The sequence below is a fragment of the Myxine glutinosa genome, chromosome 4 (assembly GCF_964187855.1).
Source record: "Myxine glutinosa chromosome 4, kmMyxGlut1.1, whole genome shotgun sequence".
Classification (NCBI taxonomy): Eukaryota; Metazoa; Chordata; class Myxini; order Myxiniformes; family Myxinidae; genus Myxine; species Myxine glutinosa.
Window position 1 is genome coordinate 30,291,869 of NC_136264.1, and position 21,497 is coordinate 30,313,365.

Below are 21,497 nucleotides of genomic sequence, written 5' to 3' on the forward strand. Positions count from 1 at the left end.
TGAAAATCACAACAAACCCAATTTGTTATCAATGTTCGTCTTTCATTAATCATCCACTTTCTAAACTCCCCTCTTGCCCCTCCCATCCAAATCCCCCCCCTTGCACCTACACTCCGAAACTTCCCCCTTGCCCCTCCACTCTTAAACTCCCCCCTTGCCCCTCCACTCCTGAACTCCCCCCTTGCCCTTCCCCTCCTAAACTTCCCCTTTGCCCCTCCCCTCCTAATCCCCCCCCTTGCCCCTCCACTCCTGATCTCCCCCCTTTCCCCTTCCCTCCAAAACTCCCCCCTTGCCCCTCCCCTCCTAAACTCCCCCCTCACTCCTCCCCTTCAAAACTCCCCCCCAATCCCTCCCATTCAATTCTCCCCCCATACCATTCCTCTCCAATTCTCTCTCCTCCACCCTCCTCCTCCAAGCTGCCTCCTCCCCACTTCGTCTCCCTTCTATCTCATACCTCCACCCCCCCAAACCTTCTACTTTCCTCTGCCCCCCCGCAAACAACCCCTCACTGTGCCGCATCCCTTCACCAGCAAACCTTTCATCCTCCTCATCCTTCCCTTTCTTGGAACTCTTCTGCAACATCTGAAACACTATCAACTGCTCTCCCTACCTCCCCCTCTCATCCTTCATCTTACCCTACTCCTCCCCTCCCCTGTCCTGTACCCGATGCTCCCCCTCTCTCTTCATTAACGGTATGGACCTCAAACATCCGGGGCCTTCGCTCAAACCTGACTGATCTCTCCATACAGGTTGCTTCTGACAATCCAGACTTGATCTGCTTAACAGAGACTTTCCTCCTTCAAGATGTCTCTGATTCCTTAATATCTCTTCCTGGTTACTCCCTCCTCCGGTATGATAGACCTGAGCCTCGGCCTGGTGGTGGGGTGGCTATCTTTGTCAAAAACTCTCTTCCTCACTCTCCTTGCACTGCTCTCTTTCCTCCTCACCCGCAGGAGTACCTCTGGTTACGGCTTCCTCTCCGCTCCCACCTTTTGTTCATATGTGTTCTGTACCGTCCCCCAAACAGTGATGACTCCATCTACATTTCAATGTCTGACAACATGGACCAACTTCTATCCACTCATCCCAACTCTCTCTTCCTCATATGTGGTGACTTCAACTGTCATCATGCCACCTGGTTGGGTGTGGGTTCCTCTCTCACTAGTCATGGCACCTCAGCAAAGGACTTCTGTGACTCACTGGGATTGACACAATCTGTCAATTTCCCGACCCGGATCTCAGCCAATGGAGTATCTTCTCTTCTAGACTTGGTTATGACAAACTTCCCTGCTAATGTCTGCTGCTCTTCTTCTGCTCCAATCGGTTCTTCTGATCATGTGCTTGTCAAAGTGGACATCTCTCTGGCCATTCTCAGAGAGCCTCCTCAGCGTCGACGAGTCTGGCATTTCACTCAGGCTGACTGGGACGGTCTTCAAGCAGCCATCAATCGTCTGGATTGGTCTCCCATCTCCACTGCCTCTGACATCAATTCTTCCTGGGAATTCTTCCAAAGCAAACTGATCTCTCTCATGCACAGATTTATCCCATCTCGCCTTCAATTGTCTTACCCTTCCTCCCGTCCATGGTACACTGAATCTTGTGGTGAGGCAGTTGCCCTGAAACAACTTGCCTTTGCCTCTTGGAAGGCTAATCCAACTGAAGGAAATCTCAGTTCCTTCCACCAAGCTCGGAACAAGTGTGTGTCTACCCTCAGGAGTGCCAGGAAGCACTATCTCTCCTCACTCAAGAATGAACTCTCAAACCTGTCTCCTTCCTCCAAATCCTGGTGGCGTCTGGTCAAATCTGTTTCTGGTGTTTGTTCCCCCTCCATCCCCTCCCTTACCTCAAATGGCCACACAGTTGACATCGCACGTGACAAAGCCGAATGCCTCAACTCTGTGTTCGCCTCGAAATCCTTAGTCCCAAACCCATCTCTCTCTGTTCCCACCTTTCCCAGTCGAACCCAAATGCTCCTGGACTCTGTGTCCTTCTCTCCTGACAAGGTGGAGGAGTTTTTGTCAAACCTCGACTCTGATTCTGCAACTGGACCAGATGGCATCAGCCCACGGGTCCTACAATCCTGCTCTGCCGCTCTATCTCACCCTCTCTCTGTTCTTTTCACCCTATCTTTTGCTCAAGGTCATCTGCCAGCATCCTGGAAATCAGCTAACATTACCGCTTTACACAAAAAAGGTGCAAAAACAGATCCTTGCAACTACAGACCAATCAGCCTGCTCCCAATTATCAGCAAAGTCATGGAATCCATCATTGCTTCGGATATGAAATCTTTCCTCTTCTCCAATGGCTTGATCTCTGATCATCAATTTGGTTTCAGACCAGGTCACTCTACTCTGGACATGCTGCTTCTGCTGTCTCAACAATGGATGGAGGTCCTGAATGCCAAACAGGAAATCAGAGCTGTCTCCCTTGACATATCAAGGGCCTTTGATACGGTCTGGCACCCAGCTCTGCTCACCAAACTCTCCTCCTATGGTATCCATGGAAATCTCCATGCATGGCTTGCGGACTTCCTCTCTGGTCGTAGTCAACGTGTGGCCCTGAATGGATTTCTCTCATCTCCCCTTCCTGTTCAGGCTGGAGTTCCCCAAGGAAGTGTGCTGGGCCCTGTGCTTTTTCTGGTCTTTATCAATGATCTCTCTGACTCTCTGGAAAATCCTCTCTATCTCTTTGCTGATGACTCCACTCTCTGCCGCTCCATTCCTCTTCCCTCAGATAGGCAGTCTGCAGCCTCCTCACTCTCTGAAGACCTGGACAAAATCACAGACTGGTCAAACAAGTGGAACATGTCTTTCAATCCTGCCAAATCTCACTCTCTTACTATGTCTCTCCGAAAAGATCGACTGGACAACCCTCCCATCTACTTTCTCAACAATCCTCTCCAAGAAGTTCTGTCACTCAAGCTTTTGGGTCTCACTATCTGCCATGATCTTTCTTGGGAAAACCACATTTCCAAGCTGGCCTCCAAAGCCAGTCGCCGACTGGGCATCCTCCGTCGTGCGAAGTCCTTCCTCGGCACACCTGAGCTCCTCACCACATACAAGGCTTTCATCCGCAGCTCAATGGAATACTGTTCTCCCCTATGGGCTGGTGCTCCTGCCTCACACCTGGCTCGGCTTCACGCTGTTGAATCCAAAGCTTTCAAAATCATTGGAATCTCCCGCGATGAAGCTATCTCTGAGGGCCTTTCACTCACTCACCGCAGGCAGGTAGGTGGTCTTTCTGTCTTCTACCGACTCCTCTCCGGCCTTGCTCCCCCAGCTCTCTCCGTGCTCTGTCCCCCAAATATTCCTACAGGTCGCACAAGATCTGCCAGCAACCCTCTGATGGTTAAACTGCCGAAATCTCGGCTCTCTGCTCACCTTCACTCTTTCATTCCTCTTTTCTCCCGCCTGTGGAACAAACTCCCACACTCCCTTCAATCCCTCTCCTCCCTCCAGGTCTTTAAAACAGCTGTTCACCACCATCTCTTATCTTCCCCCATCCATAACCTTGATCTTTTCTACCCCCACTAATTCACCCCAGATCCACCTTGTTTGAAATTCCAACTTATTTCCTGGAAATCCTGGCAGTGTCCATATGTTTATACCTCTCCCACCCCCCCCCCCCCCCTTCACATGCCTCCCCCCCTTCACATGCCTCCCCCCTTCACATGCCTCCCCCCCAAAGCCCTCTCCCTCCCACAGATCTCTCGATGTCTCCATGTCTCTCGGTCCCTGCTCTCAAATGTTGTGTTTGTGTCCTTCCCCCTCTCTCCCCGTCTTGTCTGCCGCTCCCGATGTTATTTGTTTTATGTGTCTGTTTGTCTTTCTGTGTGATTAATTTTCGCTCTTTCACGAGCCTCGATCTTGTATACAAAAAAAAAAAAAAAAAAAAAAAAAAAAAAAAAAAAAAAAAAAAAAAAAAACACGTCCTATCTCCATAGCACGTTCTCCTTTTTCACATCTCTCGAATACCTCTAATTTAACATCCAACGAAATAGATTTCCTTTTTTCTTGCTCACAGAAGCACTATTATCAATGGTTGGTCACTCATCACTCATGATTTCAATTGATGGCACCAATAAATCCCGATAAAAAGCTACGATGGTCGTGGACGTGTCACGCAGCAAGACGGCGGAGAAAAGGACTGAGATGCAAGTTCTATCGTTCCGTGCAGCACAAAAAAGGTCTCCGACCACCGCTCAGAAGGCACATTATAGCGGGCACCTTTTATGTTGTGCAGAAAGTGTTCCCAAACAGAAAAACCGTTTTATAGCGAAATTGTGTTGTGTGAAACCATGTTAAACAAGGAATTACTGTAATACGTGTTATGTAATGTCGGAGATTGTTCCTACAGAAAAATGATTGGCACTCTGTGTCAAGTTATAACCACACTTTAGCCTCGAAATATCACTTGTTTCTCCCTCTGCAAGTTTCACTCCCCTTCCTTCCCCACCTCTTTTCTGCAAGCTATGCATCTCCCCTCTCCCATCTCTCTGCAGGCTGTGCGTCCCTACCTGTCTCACTCAGCATCCTCCAGAAAATGTATCAAATACCACGTCAGCAAAATGAAGCGATCACTCAAAAAGCGAGGGTTGTTGCCAATTAATTTGCCATATTATAATTTGTGTATTCAATTTTTTTAACATGTCCCACTGAGAACTTGCTTTGGTGTTGCAGTACTTGCATGAATCTAGAGTTTATGTCAGGGTCTTCCCATTCCTCCTCCCCCCAAGCCCTCTCCCTCCCACAGATCTTCCGTTGTCCCTGTTCTCTGCTGTTGTGCTTGTGTGCTCCCCTCTCTCTCCCCATCTTGTCTCCCGCTCCCTTTTTTGTATGTTTTGTGTGTCCATTTGTTGTTGTTTTTTTGCGATTGATGTTAGCTATTACACGAGCCTCGATCTTGTATACAAAAAAAGGTACTGTTACTTCAAAGTAATTTGCCGAGTAGTCTGGAAAGGTGCTGTGCTTATTTTACTTCATTATGTTGTGTTCATGCTATTAAAATGTTCGCTGTTTGTGCAGTACTATAATATCGACTATCTTCCTTTTGCCCTCCCCTCCAACCCCCTCCTTTCTCCTTTAGTCTTCCTCATTCAGCAGCATTACGGACTCTACGATGTCCCTCAACATAATCACAGTAACACTTAACATGGGTATGTTGAGCTACTTTGCACAAGTCCATAAATTGCTGTGTCACACCATGCTGCCTCATGCCATACCATATCTAAGTTAATGTGGAGTACAACGTTGCGCTGTTCTGTGGCGAATGGATTTTCCCACTGACATCCAGCGTGCCTTGTATATCAAAGAACATAGTTATGTCATTCCAAGTCAACTCTGCTTCTTCTTATGCTTCTGTGATATCCCATATAATCATGAAGTTATCAAATGCCTGACAATGTTTTATTTCTTCAATAAAGATGTTCGGTTTCCAATTTGAAGCAAGTGCGATATGCGCTCTTTGCTCCTCCGTAAAAGATTCCGCCAATCCGATAGATTTATGCATGCCTCTCTTGTAAATATTTTCAAGTGTTTGTGTGTTTGTTTGTGCGTTTGTACTTTGTACGTTATTCTTTCACAGCTGAAGCGTAGCACCTAGAGGCCCCAAATTTTGGGTGCAGGTACTTCAGAATCTGGGCAAGGTTTTAAGCTACCACACGTTGGCCGTGACATCCGTTTTGAGGCCACCAAAGACCGCTATAAAGTGCATATGGCATGTGGGGTCAAGCAGTGCTGCCGTCGGCCTGCAGGCAAAAGGTAACGGCATGAGGCCAATAACTCCGATAACTTTTCAATGTCCAACACGTTCTAAAACCAATGCTGGGAATTTACCCAGCCAGGAAGTGCCTGTTGTCCTCCCCTTATCCCTCCGGGTAGCGCCGGGTATCCCCTGCTGGTTTATTCTAATCGTCAGAATGTCTCTTCATTACTGTCTCTGTAAGTCCCGTGTGTGTGTGTGTGTGTGTGTGTGTGTGTGTGTGTGTGTGTGTGTGTGTGTGTGTGTGTGTGTGTGTGTGTGTGTGTGTGTGTGTGTGTGTGTGTGTGTGTGTGTGTGTGTGTGTTTGTGTATATGTATAATGTATATGTATATATACACTACCGGTCAAAAGTTTTAGAACACCTCAATTATTCCAGTTTTTATTGAAATTTACGCAGTTTAATGTCCAGTGAATAACCTGAAATGGTACAAATGTAGGCAGTAACCTGCTCGAGGTAAAAAAAAAAAAAAGTTTAGGTTAGCAAAAACAGGAAAATAATGTAAATTGCACAGTTATATTGTAAAAAAAAAAAAGGCCTTCTTCAGGGAACAAGTAATGGGTTAACAACTTACAGCTGTTTGCAGCAATGTAAGTAAATTAAGCCTTGAAATTTGATGCAAACAATTCCGACAGGTGTCCCAACCTATGCTGATTACTTGATTACAAACCCCCTGTCTGTATGAAAGCAGTATTGGAACAGACTGTTATTATACCCTTTGCAGCATTATTTGGACAATATTGCACTGCAGGAAGTAGTATATTGGAAACTGGAGGAAACTCTGACAGGAAGAGGTCTGGCAGACCCAAAGCCACAACAGAATCAGAAGACAAGTATCTGAGTCAACAGCTTGCATGATAGGTGGCTCACAGGACAACAGCTTCAAGTACAGCTTAACACTGGTCGAAATAAGCAAGTCTCAGTTTCAACTGTGAAGAGAAGACTTTGAGCTGCAGGTTTGACAGGTCGAGTGGCAGTAAGAAAGCCATTGCTAAGATGGCAAAATAAGAAAAAGAGGTTTGCCTGGGCCATGAAGCACCGCCAGTGGATTACTGAAGACTGGAAGAAAGTCTGATGGACCGATGAATAAAAATTTGAAATCTTTGGTTCATCACGCAGGGTTTTTGTACGCCGTCGAGTGGGCGAAAGGATGGTTCCTCAGTGTGTGACACCAAATGTCAAACATGGAGGAGGAAGCGTGATGGTCTGGGGCTCTTTTGCTGGATCCAGAGTCGGCGACTTGCACAGAGTGACTGGCACCCTGAACCAAAAGGGCTACCACAGCATTTTGCAGCGCCATGCAATACCCTCTGGTATATGCCTAGTTGGTCAGGGGTTCATCCCACAGCAAGATAATGACCCTAAACACACCTACAGGCTATGTCAAAACTACCTTCGAGGAAAAGAACAAGACGGTAGGCTTCAAATCATGGAATGGCCAGCACAGTCTCCAGACTTAAACCCCATCGAACTGGTTTGGGATGAACTGGACAGAAGGGTGAAAGCAAAGCAACCTACAAGTGCAACACATTTGTGGGAACTTCTGCAACAGTGTTGGGAAGAACTTCCCGAACAATATTTGATTTCCATTGTAGAAAGAATGCCACGATTGTGTTCGGCGGTTATATCTGCAAAAGGTGGCTACTTTGCTGAGTCAAAAATTTAAATTAAAAATTTTTAAACAAAATGATTATGATTTCTTTTTTGATCTCCAATTGTTTATTTGTTCTATGCTTAATTTCAGAGTACATTGAGACATTCAACTGTGTAAATTTCAATAAAAACTGGAAAAATTGAGGTGTTCTAAAACTCTTGACCGGTAGTGTATATATACACTTTTATATATACTTATATATTATATACTTGTTTAGTTGATGCAATGGGATGTGTAGCCTACCTGTACTGCCCTTTGTTTTGCTTGTTCTCATTCTTTATCCTCATCTTCAAATGCTATCCACCTCCCTCCTTCAAATAGGATTGTCTTGCTTCCCATTTTTACAACAGAATATGAAAAACAAAGACCTCCACCCCACAAAAATGTACCTCCTTCATCGCTATCTTGATCCCACTATTTTATCTTGCTGTATTCCTGCCTTCACCATAATTTCTTAGTTTGCTCACCCCTCACTTATTTTCTTACTTGCCCTCCATCCAGCTCATTAAAAGTAAAATGGAAAACAATCAAACTTGTCGGCAAAGTGTAGGCTCATGGAAGAATGATCTCCTGTTCTCTTTGTGGCATTGTCGGCTACGTCTGAAGGCTCTCTTTCTCATAGTATCTGCCCTGTCCTGTCCCCCAATCCCACTGTAGTCTTTATCAATGCATGTTTTGGTCTTTGTGCCTGGTCTCCCGCCTTGCCAATTATAATGATTCCGTGTATGCAGCTCTCTCTCCCAACTCGGACTCCCTCTTATCATCCTAACCCTACTCTTCCTTCCTAATCTAAGGTGACCTTAACTTTCACCATTCCAGTTGGCTTGTAATAATTCCTTATACCATGGTATCCTTACGCTGTCCATGGTATTGCACTCAAGCCCTTTTGTGACATTTTAGGCTTTACTAATTCGGATCTGCTGCAGGTTTGGCATCATAATACGAGTATATACTTGTGTCAAGTTTGGTCAAAATCCCATCACTGGTTCACAAGTTAGCTCAGTAATAGAATTTTTACCTACCAGGACCTTTTACTTTTGACCTTTTGACCCTATAATCGAATCGGTGCATCTTTGCATCACTATAATACTTGTACCACGTTTGACTTGGATCCCTTTAGCCATTCTTAAGTTATCACGGGAACGAAAACGTATCATGGACGGACGGATGGACAGACAACCCGAAAACACAATGCCTCTGGTGACAAGGTTGCCGGAAGCATAAAAATATTTCAAGGCCCACCTTTTACTGAGCATCTCCTGTGCAGTTGATTCTGCCCAGCAACCTGCCTTGATTTGCAAACTGTCATAATATTCGTATCCAGGGTTCCATCCCAGACTGGTTTCGGTTTTTCATGCTCTCAAAACGCAGCGGATTAATTTGGATAGAGTTTTATTCCATGTTCTACATCCAGAGGTCAGTTTCCCTCAAGGTAGCATTCTGCGACCAATCCTGTTCTTGATGTACATCTGCAATGACCTCCTCATCATTGGGAAATCTAATGCTTCACTTTGTAGAAAAAGTTCCTCACCTTTCCGACAGGTATGCTGCAGCAGGCAGCATTCCTCTCAGACAATCCTCAGTAAAATAAGCAACTTTATCTTCTTGGAACATGTATTCTGATGCAAGGAAGCCTTATGTCTCACTTTGTCTCTCCATAAAGAGCATCCAGCAAGTTGCCTAATTTATTTATGTGCTCAACCTCTGGAAGAGGCATGGTCTCTGGATCTCCTAAGCCTCACTATTAGCAAAAACCTCTCTCAGGCATATCATATCTCAAAGTGCTTGACCAAAGCCAGCTGCTGTGGGGGCCATCTTGGAGATATGCAAGTCAGGGAACATGCCTTCCCCTTGTGGGCTGGTGTTGCTGCTTCTGATCTTACACTGAAGGCTGTGGAATCTAAGGATGTGTGTTTTATTGGTATCTCGTGATGAGATGCTGAGTCTCAGGGCTCCCTGCTCACCTGTACACCGCTTAATGGTAGATGGCTTTTTATTCCGATATTGCCCATCCTGCCCTCTGTCTGACCTGTCTGCCCAACCCTTGCCTCTCTGGGCTGCACTCGTTCTTCCAGAAGTTTATCTTATTACCTTTCCATAATGTAAACGTAATGCTTATTTCCATTCATGTATCCCCTTGTTCTCCCTCCTGTGGAACTTTTCTTGAGTTAGTTGTCTCGAGCTATTCCCTTCAGGATTTCAAGTCTGCTGCCCACTGACACCTCCTCCTCTCTCCGATTTCCTCCTCTTATGATTTATTACATCTGTGAACTGGTTCTCCAATATAACCTACTATTAATCCCAATGTGCTGTGTTGCATATATCGTTCATTGTCCTATTTTGTATACTTGTATTCAATGTGGAGGCTCATGGAGGAGCTAGAACATAAAATGTAACTGATAAAAATGTAAGAGTAGAGAGAGGGGTGAAAACACACTAACATTAGGGATGAGGGAGACATAAATAATGAATGTGGGGAAGAATGAGGGCTAGAGGAAGATGCAGGGGTGGACAAGATAGACAAAGCAGCAAAATCTCAGGAAGTAAAACCTGGAAACTTGGGAATGAGGTGGGCTTGGGGCGGGTTCATGGGGGTAGAAAAATCTTTGGTGTCGGATGGGGGAGGGGCGATCTAAGATGGTGGTAACAGCTGTCTTGAAGCTCTCGAGGGAAGAATGAGGAGATAATGCGAATGTTGGTCCCACAGGAGTGAAAGAAGAGGAATGAATGAGTGAGTGGAAGAGAGCAGTGATTCTGGATTTTGGGAGTTTCATCAGAAGGGTTTGCTGGTAGACTGCGTGTGTCCTGCAGAAACTGTGGCTCGGAAAGATTGGTGGATAATGGGGGGAGGGAGAGGCAGACCACAGAAAGAGAAGAGGGTGCAAGGAGGTGGTAGAACACAGAGACCACCAACCTGTCTGCAATGTGGAAGTGATGGGCCCATCGATTCAGCTTCTTCATGGGAGATTCAATGAGCAAAGTGTGAGGCAGGGAATCCAGCCAAGAGGGTAGAGGAGTATTCCATCAAGCTGTGGCTGAAGGCTTTGTAGGTGGACAAGAGTTCAGGTGGATAAGAGCAGAAGCAGCATGTCCAAGGTAGAGTGACCTTATCTGAATCCGAATTAATGATCTGAGATCAGGCCGTTGGAGAAAAGGAAAGATTTGAAGTCAACTGTGATGAATGATCCATAACCTTGCTGATGATTGGAAGTCAGCTGATTGGTCCGTAGTTGAGGGAATAGGTTTTTGTACCATTTTTAGGTTTTCCCATCTCGATTCTTGAAGAGATGAACTTATAAAATAGGTCGTGATACCCAGATGTCTATCCGCCCATCCAGTCGTTCATTAACTTTTTGCTTTTTTTGCTACTCCTCCTTTGTCACCTGGCTGATTGTTCTGAAACTTTACGCATGAATACAAGACAGTAGCCTGCACAATTGCTCGGGCTTCAATATTTAGATTTCGGATCATGGGGGCTCCTGGGGAGAGGGGAGGGGGGAGGAGGAGGCTACCCCCCAAACTTCGGATCCGTACCCGTCCCTTATTTACCAACCGATCGCTCTGAGACCCGCCCTTCTACTCGGTGGTCCGCAGGATTGCTCAGTCTTAGATTTTCCGATTTGGAATCAAGGGGCCTCCCATGAGATCAGGGGTCTCCCAGGAGGGTTCCTCCAAATCAGCAGAGGTTTGGACTACAACCTCAAGAGATGACTGTCAGCCCACTCTGGGATATTTATTATGTAGTGCAGTGATGTCTGATTTCCAAGCAGATGGAAGATGACCTAGCACAAATGACAGGGTGGAAAGAGCAGAGAGGAGATATGCTAGAGCAGCAGAGCAGGTTTTTAGAACACATGGTCTGATGCTGTCCGGTCCAGTTGCAGAATAACAGTCGGGGGTTGCCAAAAACTTCTCTACCTCCATCTATACTTGAAAATATTCATATTTATTTATCCTATATTTATTTACCTTATCTTCCTTTATCTGTTTTAAAAAGGAAAAATGTGCCTGTACAGTGTCGCATACATGTATACTTATCCATCCCTCCCTGGTTTTTTTTGTTTTTTTTTCCAGAGAAGTACAATTTTTTGGGCATAAGCATTGTTGGGCAAAGCAATGAACGGGGTGATGGTGGCATCTACATTGGATCGATCATGAAAGGTGGCGCTGTGGCAGCAGATGGACGTATTGAGCCTGGTGACATGTTACTTCAGGTAGCTACACGGTCCTATATGTTTCCCATTTGCTTCTGTTCTTTTTGTATTACTCGTTCAACTTTGTGAGTCCACCATTGCTTCGTTGACTGCTTTAAACAAAAGACAGCATGTTTTACTTCACAAAGATATTACATGTTTATCTGTGAGTGTCAATGAGGATGTGAAATGAAGTAATATGAATTGCTGAATGGACAGAACAGTCCTGAATGGACAAAACGACCACCGAGGCACTCGGAAACATGGTGGTGGGATGATGAAGTTGGAAAGAGGATTGACGAGAAGAGGAAGACGTTCAAGGAGTGGCAGAAGGCGAAGGGTACGGGAGCAGAAACAGCAGAGCATGAAATTTATAAGGCAGCCAAGAAGGCTGCAAAGAAAGAGGCAGTAAAGGCGCAGGAGGCATGTAGGAAAATGTTCAGAGAACGCTTGGATTCGGAAGAGGGTCAGAGTGCAGTATTCAGGATTGCAAAGCAGATAGCGAAAGAGAGGTGTGATGTGATGGGGGTGAGTTGCTTGAAGGATGAAGTGGGACAAATCGTTGTGGACCCAGATGGAATTAAAGGAAGATGGAAAAGATATATGGAAATGCTGTTGAATACAGAGAATGAAAGGGATGGCAACATAGAGAGTAACCCAGTTTTAGGACCGGCAGAGAAGATAACTGAGAAGGAAGTTGAGGAAGCGATAAAAGCAATGAAGAGTAGAAAAGTGGAGGGCCGACGGGAGTTGTGGGAGATATGTTGAAGGCAGTAGGAAGTTGGGGTGTGACGAGAATGACAGAGATCTGTAATCTGGTGGTGAAAGAAGGCCGCATTCCAGTGGATTGGGAACTGAGTACCCTCGTCCCTCTATACAAGGGGAAAGGTGACCCTCTGGAGTGTGGCTCGTACCGAGTGATAAAGTTATTGGAGCATGGAATGAAGGTTTTGGAAAGGGTGTTGGAGAGGAGGATAAGGAAGAAAGTGAAGATCGACAAAATGCAGTTTGGATTTATGCCAGGAAGAGGAACGACAGACGCGCTTTTCATTGTGAGGCAGTTGCAGGAGAAGTACATGGAGAAGAGGAAGAAGTTGTTTCTTGGGTTTGTTGATCTGGAGAAAGCATTCGATAGGGTTCCACGCAAAGTATTGACATGGGCATTGAGGAAGTTAGGAGTGGAGGAATGGTTGACCAGAGTAGTGATGGCAATGTACAAAAGAGCGCGCACAGCTGTAAGGACGAAGGACGGGAACAGTGGTGAGTTTGAGGTGAAGGTGGGAGTGCATCAGGGGTCGGTACTAAGTCCACTACTATTTGTAGCTGTGATGGAGGTGCTGGCTCAGAACGTAAAAGAGGGTTTACCATGGGAGTTGTTGTATGCAGATGATTTGGTGTTGATTGCGGAAAGTATGGATGGACTGAAGGAAAATATGAACAAGTGGAAGGAATGTATGGAGACAAAAGGTCTGAAGGTGAATATCGGAAAAACGAAGGTGATGGCAAGTGGTAAAGCATGTGGTGAGGTGGAATGAACTGGGAAGTGGCCCTGTGCTGTGTGCATGAAGGGTGTCGGAGTGAACTCCATTCAATGTACAATGTGCGCTGAGTGGGTTCATCAAAAATGTAGTGGTCTGAGAGGGTCATTAACCAGTGTGGCAGCTACATTCAAATGTAAGGTGTGCACAGAGGGAGCTGCAGATGGAGGAAATGTTGAGTTGGATCTTGGAGACGGCGTGAAGCTGGAAGGTGTGAAAACATTTTGCTACCTCGGAGACATGCTGAATGGAGAAGGTGGATCAGACTCGGCAACGGTTGCTCGAGTGAGATGTGCATGGAAGAGGTTTCGGGAACTGCGTGGCATGCTGATGAGGAGGGGAGTGTCGTTGAAGCTGAAGGGAAAGGTGTATGCTGCATGTGTGAGAAGTGTTATGATTTATGGGAGCGAGACATGGGTAATGAACGTAGAGCAGAAACAAAGGCTGGAAAGGGTGGAAATGCGAATGGTTCGGTGGATGTGCGGAGTATCGTTGAGAGAGAGGAAGACAAATGATGAATTGCGAAAGATGATGGGAATAGAGCCTGTGATTGATGCTGTGAAGCGGAACAGGTTGAGATGGTTTGGTCATGTGTTGAGGAAGGATGAAAGTGACTGGTTGAGAAGAGTGATGGAAATGAATGTAGAAGGAAGTAGAGGATGGGGAAGACAGAGAAAGACTTGGCTAAAGATGGTGGAAGAAGAAATGCGGGCAAGGGGGTTAACAAGGAGAGATGCAGAAAATAGGGCAAAATGGAGAAGATTGTCATGGGGACCACAAGGCTAACCCCCGCTCTAGCAGGGAAAATGGCCTTAAAATGCATGTTGTTGTGTTGTACAGAACAGTAATACACAATTTTTGTTGTCATGGCTGTGGTTGTTGTTGTTTGCGTCTTCTTACTCTGTACTCTTGTATATTTTTTATTGATTCGAGAAGTATTACTTGATACAATTTTGTGTGCTCTTCTCGTGTCCTTCTAAAGGCTACCTGTTCTCATAGAATAATAAATGTTACCGTTGGAACTGCTACATTAATGCTCGAGGTCCCGATTCTTCTGCCTCAATCCTGGAAGCAAGGACATTTAAAATAGGTATCTTTGTGATTAAACGGGTGCATATTTTGATTCCAAGTTGATCTATTATTACCTTTCCAACGGTCCAATTTTTATGATTTTACGACAGCAGGAACTCCTGAGAATGAAGCATGACACACACACACACACACACACACACACACACACACACACACACACACACACACACACACACACACTAGTCACTAGTCACTAGTGCGTACGAGTCTCTTTTTCTAATTGATTAGTCATTGGTTTAGGCCCGTTTAACCCTTTGAGTACGGGATTTTTTGATAAAAATACCTCTGGTACGGGATTAATTTGGCATTTTGGTACGGGAATGCAACCACGTACTGACGATCTATGTATAGGTATAGTCGATGACGTGTAGTAACGTCATCCGTACACAAAACTTTTTCGTGGGTTGCGGCACTGGACGTCATCCGTACTCAAAGGGTTAATGATGCATTTACAAATAATTGCCTTTTGTACACAAAATGCAAAGGATCTGCTTTGGGTCCACAAGGGATTAGCATGATCAAACAAGTCACAATTTGGATTGAAAGGCTAGTTTTTACTGTGCATAGCTTGGAAAGGATGTTAGAATGGATCGAGTGAGTTTCAAGATAAAAATATGGCATCTTCCTGTTAAGACATTGAACACCCTATTCCAATATTCCATGCACTGTGCTTTTGCATCAATTTGCGTAGTCTATGCTTGGAACTTCCAGTGCAGTTTCATTCATGTCATTACCTCTGCCATCAGCGATGGACGGATGTTATGATTTCACCCCTGTCTGTTTGTTTTTCTGTTTGTCTGTTTGTTTGTATGCGAGATATCTCAAGTTGTGGACGGATTTGGATAAAATTTGGTGGACAGGTTGGTTGTGTGTCGAGGACGAATCGATTCATTTTGCTGAAGATCCGGATATTATTTAAAAAAAAAAAAAAAACCACCTTTAGAGGCCATTTTTCCCCGCAAGCGGGGGTTGGCCTTTTTCGGGAACCGTGGTTGTTGTTGTTTTTTCGGTCCCCTTTTTGAAGCAATGTTTTACGGCCGGATGCCCTTCCTGACGCCAACCCTTTTTGCCGCCTTTAACGACAAGCAGGGAATTACCAGTGAACTGGTACTCAATTTGCCGACCTCGGAAGGATGACAGGCTGAGTCAACCCCCCTGGCGTTAATTCAGCGATTCAGCGAAGATCCGGATATTATAAACATTTTAAAAGTGATTCTTCACCATTGAGGGATAGCTTAGGGCCCAAAGCTATGTATAGCATGATATCTCAAAAAGTTGTGGAGGGATTCGGATGAAACTTGGTGACAGGTTGGATGTGTGACGAGGACGAATTGTTTAGATTTTGGTGTAGATCCGGATCCGGATACGAGAATTTTTTTTAACTCTTAAAGTGATTCTTCACCATTGAGAAATAGAGCCAAAAACTATATATGTCATGATATTTCAAAAAAGTTCTGAACGAGTTATGACAAAACTAGATTGACGAGTTGGTTTGCTGACGAGAACAAGCCGATTAGATTTTGGTTCAGGTCCGAATCCACACCGGCCTATCAGTTGGATACCAAACATAAACTGTTCAGCCTGGCAGAGGTATGTGCTCTACCCAGTGCCCTTGTAGTTTCAGTTATTGTTTTATTTTGCTCTCCTACGGCAGCTTGCTCCATCTCTAGCCACCATTTTGTTCTGTCCATTTCGTCGGAGGAGCTTGCGTAATCACGATTGTACAACTATTTGAACAACGAAGGAAGTGCAATTATGATGACTTGGAACAAATTTTGGGCAAATCAAGCATCCAAAATCCTTTGTAATTTTTCGTACTGACACATAGCGACAGTCTTCACATGGCTTTATGTGATCAATTGTAGAGGTTTCCTGGTACTCTGCTCTGAGTATTGCTGCATGTGTGTTTGAGGCCTTTGCGTTATAGTAAGTCCCTTGTCCAGCCCTGCCACCAATCAATGGCCTTTATGCTGCCATTTATTTTCTTCTTTTGCAGGTTAATGATGTCAACTTTGAGAACATGAGCAATGATGATGCAGTCAGGGTTTTGAGGGATATTGTACACAAACCAGGGTAAGTTTTAAATTGTTGTACCTCCTATTCCGACATGCTAAGGATCTCAATTGGTGTCCTTTTTGTGTTTCCCTTTTGCCTGGCCTTCATCACTGTTGAAAAACCAAATTTGTGTACTATGTCTGTTTTATCCTTCCCGCTCCCCCAACTTCCACAACCTCCAGGCCAATCATGTTGACAGTTGCCAAATGTTGGGATCCTGCTCCTCGTGGTTATTTCACTATTCCCCGCAGTGAGAAACATCCGCACCCACACATTCACCACACCTGCACTACAAGGTGTTTTCCACTCAATCCATGCTGTGTACCATTTTGCTCACTCAGTCATTTTGCTTTTATTCCTCATTTCCTATGTACATTCTGTCTGCAGGTGAACCAGTGCGACCCATTGATCCTGCTGCGTGGGTAACACATACGGCAGCCATGACGGGTGCTTACCCTTATGGCATGACACACTCCCTGAGCGCCCTCACCTCCACCTCATCCTCAATCAGCTCTTCTATTCCTGAATCTGAACGTGAGTACAAGCTACAATTTACAACTTATGATGATGTTGTCAAGCTTATTATTACCCTGTGCCCGCAAAGCGAAAAGCGCGGTTAAGCAATCGGGTGCGTACATACGTATGTCGTACGTACGTATCAGCATTTTTAAAATTCGTTTTCTCAGCAAACGTTGGTCGGATTGACAGGAAACGCTCACCATAGAAGCACCTCCCCTTGTAGAATTTTTAGTCATAATTATGATGTTATAGGTCACGTGGTAAGTGGAGGGGGGTATCCCCTAAGTCATAATTATGACATCATAGGTCACGTGATAAGTGGAAGGGGGTATCTTGGAAAATCTTTGAAACATGCCTCGTTGTCAAATAATCCCCATGGGGAATAAGATATGTTAATGATGATGTAATCGGTGCATTCATTAGAACCACCTTTAGAGGCCATTTTTCCCCACAGAGCAGAGGTTGGCCTTTTTTGGGCACTGTGGTCCTCTTTTTGAACCAATGTTTTATGGCCGGATGCCCTTCCTGCTGACAACCCTGTTATAGTCGCCTCTTGCGACACGCAGGGAATTGCCAGTGACTGGTTCTCACTTTGCCGACCTCGGAAGGATGACAGGCTGAGTCAATCCCCCGGCGTTAATTCAGCAATCAACCGGCTTTCGGAGCCCAGGATCCCAAGCCGGCACCCTAACCGCTAAGCCAACACCAAGCTTCCGGTGCATTCATTAGGACGTCATAATTTGACACGTACAACGCTTGATCGGATCAGGATGAATTTTTTTTTCTGCTTCTGCTGGTCTGATGGATACAAAATTTTCACCACATGAGCGTCTCCTCGTGTACATTTTTTAATGGTAATTATGGCATCATAGGTCACGTGGTACAGCACCATGTTGGACAAAACGAAAAACTTTGCACATCTATATCTCCGAAACCGCTCCATGGAAAAATTGAAACATGGCTCATTGCAAGTACTCCCTATGGGGAATAAGATATGTTAATGATGATGTCATCAGTGCCTTTATTATGACATCATAATTCAGCAAGTACAATACTTGATCCGATCCGATCATAATTTGACACGTACAACGCTTGATCGGATCAGGATGAATTTTTTTTTCTGCTTCTGCTGGTCTGATGGATACTAAATTTTCACCACATGAGTGTCTCCTCGTGTACATTTTTTAATGGTAATTATGGCATCATAGGTCACGTGGTACAGCACCATGTTGGACAAAACGAAAAACTTTGCACATCTATATCTCCGAAACCGCTCCATGGAAAAATTGAAACATGGCTCATTGCAAGTACTCCCTATGGGGAATAAGATATGTTAATGATGATGTCATCAGTGCCTTTATTATGACATCATAATTCAGCAAGTACAATACTTGATCCGATCAGTATGAAACATTTTCAGGGTCATCTAGGGATAATTTGGTCGAGATTATTAAATTGATGACATTATAGGTCATGTGGTTTGGCAGCCATGTTGGATTAAACATAAAAAACTTTTTAAATACTCTTCTCCAGAACGGCTGACCAGATCGATGCGAAAGTTCATGCACATGATCTACTAGCTTTGGGGAATATAGGGTGTTCCATAAATAATCACAGATCCCATGGTTTGGCAGTCTTATTGGGTTCAACCTAAACCTTTTTAAAATCCTGTTCCCCACAACGGCTTGACAGATGGTGGGGAACCTTCACACACATGTTCCCCAATCCTTGGGGATACATGTTGTTCACGAATAAATAATTTGTTACATGGTCTGGAAGGCATGTTGGATAAAAGGAAAATAAATAAATAATTATTTCTCTGAAACAGCTGGATATATTGAAGTGAAAATTTCCAATTGCTGCATATATTGTGAAAATGGTGACATTGTAGGTCATGTGGTTTGGCATCGATCTTGGATAGAAGAACGAACCTTATCCGATCAACACGAAACTTCACATACCTTATCCCCTACCCAATTGGAGCCAGTATAAATTTATGATATCATAGGTCATGTGGTTTGGCAGCCATATTGTATCTAAGTGAAAATGTTTGAAAATCTTCTTTCCTGAAACCGCTTAACCGATTAGTGTGAAACTTTAACTAATTGATCAACTACCCATGGGAAATATAGTTTGATATAAGTGCCGTCATTGGTCACTGGTCTGGCAGCCAAACCCTTAAAAAAAACAGTTGACTCGCACCAAATCCTTCTCAAAACTTCGCAGCGTAAGTATTCTATGAATACCATCTAGTTGATGAAACATTAAGCTATAAATTAAAGAGGAGGAGGAAGAAGAAGATGAAGTAGCAGGAGAGCCATAGCAAAATTGTATTACTTTATTTCCTGTACATCCTGCTGCACACCACTAGAGATGAAAAAGTTTTCTTTCCTTGAGTTTTGAAACCCAAACGAAGAAAGTGATACATGACACATTTACTCTATAAAGGAGAGTATTTTGTAACATTGGCAAACAAATGCATTGTCAGGTTGGGATGCACTCATTTTGAGTGTAGGGGAGTACTGTATGTGGTAGCTTGGATTTAAAAATCATCCATTCATTAATTCAGCTATTCATTTGTAGTCGTATATAAAAGTGAAATTTGTATTACTGGGCATGTCTGAACAAGCGTTGACTACTATGTTCAACCCACAAACCTATGAGAGATCAAGTTATCACAGTATATAAACGTTTTTGTTCCAGGTTGTACTTTCTTCTTTTGGGGAGGGATTTTTTTTTTTTTTTTTTTTTTGCGCGATTTTGCTGCTAGATGGTAATACATATTGTTTCCTTCCCCACCAAAGGTGGGTGGAGGTTGTTTTCACCCATGTATGTTTGTTTGTTTGTGGACAGGGTATCTCAAAAGGTTGTGGACAGATTTGGCGAAAATTGGTGGAGAGGTTGGGTGTATGACAAGAAAGGACTAATCGATTACATTTTGGTGCCGATCTGAATATGGATTCGGTTACGAGAATTATTTATTTTTTAAGTGATTCTTCACCATTGAGTGATCGGGCGAAAAGTGATAAATAACATGATATTTTAAAATGTTATGGACAAGTTATGACTAAACTTGGTGGGGGCGAATTGGTTAGGTGACAAGAACAAGCCGATTAGATTTTGGTTCAGGTCCGAATCCAGAATCGGCCTATCATTGGGATACGAAACATAAACTGTTCAGCCTGGCGGAGGTATACGCTCCACTGAGTGCCGTTCTAGTTTATTTGTGCATTCGTCAAAACTCCATAAATGAGGGTGAAATACACAGTGGCACGTGTTAGTTATACATCGTTTACCTCTGGAGCACTATTCCATTCCGTCAATTTCATCCCACGTCCTCCCCTCCCACCCCTATCCAGGGTTTGATGATCTGCACCTCTCCATTCACACTGACATGGCAATGGTTGTCAAGGCAATGGCATCAGCTGATTCAGGGCTGGAGGTCAGAGATCGCATGTGGCTGAAGATCACCATACCCAACGCTTTTATCGGTCAGCAAGTGCAGGGCGGGTGTGGGATAATAGTTGCATTTTGTTCTTGAAATAATTTTACTATCATGGAGCAAATGTGGATTCTTCCTCTTCTCCTCTTCTCCTCTTCCCTTTATAAGGGGTGAGGTCCAATGGGTACCAGGCTTCTGCCCTGCCTTGACCACGATCCTCCTTCACTTCCCTCTGTCCTCAGCCAACTCTCTCCACTCTCCCACCACCCCCACCTTACTGATATCCCTCTTCACACAATCCTCCCATCTCAACTGCGGTCTTCCTCTTTTCCTCCTGCCTTGTTCCCTCAACCTATCCGCTCTCTGCCATTCTCTCTTCCCCCATCCGCATCAAATGTCCAGCCCATCTTAGCTGGCATATCACCAATCTCCCAGTCAATTTCATCTCCACACCAATCTCCTCCTTCAGTTCATCCGTGAATGTGTCCGTGCATGTTTTCATGTCCAATGTGTTCGCTCTTACATGAGCCTCGATTCTGCATCCAAAAAAAAAAAAAAAGTCCAGCCTATCTCAGCCGGCATTTCACCAATCTCCCGATCAAGCTCATCTGCACACCAATCTCCTCCCTCAGTTCATCCATTTTCCTTCCATCCACCCTCTTCACTCCCGCAATCCACCTGACCCAGCTGTTCTCGCAAACCTGCAGCCTTTGTTGTTTCTGTCCGTGCCACCGTTTCCAGACCGTAAAGGTGGGCCGGCATTACACACGACATCAGACCCTTTCCTTTCAATCTCCTTGAAATATTTCTGTCTGCCATTACTCTCTCCACCCTCCTCCATGCCTCTGCCTCTGCCTCTGCCTTACCATCCCCGGTCACTGTTCCCCCCAGATACTCAAAGTATTTCCCTGTCATTCTCTGCTACCCGACCCACATCACCTCCATCTTCTGCATGCTCATTGTTAGCCCATGTTTCTCAAGTGCCTTCTTCCACTCTCCCCAGTACTTCCTGCATTCCCGCCCACTCTCCACCACAACAATCAAGTCTTCCGCATACAATATCCTCCCCAGAATACCCTTCATGTTCACCTTCCGGCTTATCAGCTCCATCACCATGATAAACATGAATGGGCTGAGAGCGCTTCCCTGCCTCAAACCGATGTTCGCACTGAACTCCTTCGACATCCTTAGACCAACTAAAACTATTCCCTTCGTTCCCTGTACCACCCTTCCCTTGTACAAAAT

At 44.7% G+C, this 21,497-nt stretch overlaps 1 protein-coding gene across 1 annotated transcript in view; it reads left to right on the forward strand.

Moving 5' to 3' along the window:
- Positions 1-21,497, forward strand: part of DVL3 (dishevelled segment polarity protein 3) — a 115,425-nt gene that overhangs the window by 72,476 nt on the left and 21,452 nt on the right. The window contains exons 7-12 of the mRNA XM_068112125.2: positions 5,086-5,155; positions 11,488-11,627; positions 16,233-16,309; positions 16,474-16,541; positions 16,679-16,825; positions 20,170-20,301. Of these exons, the coding sequence (XP_067968226.1) occupies positions 5,086-5,155; positions 11,488-11,627; positions 16,233-16,309; positions 16,474-16,541; positions 16,679-16,825; positions 20,170-20,301 (634 nt within the window). The remainder of the gene's footprint in view (positions 1-5,085; positions 5,156-11,487; positions 11,628-16,232; positions 16,310-16,473; positions 16,542-16,678; positions 16,826-20,169; positions 20,302-21,497) is intronic.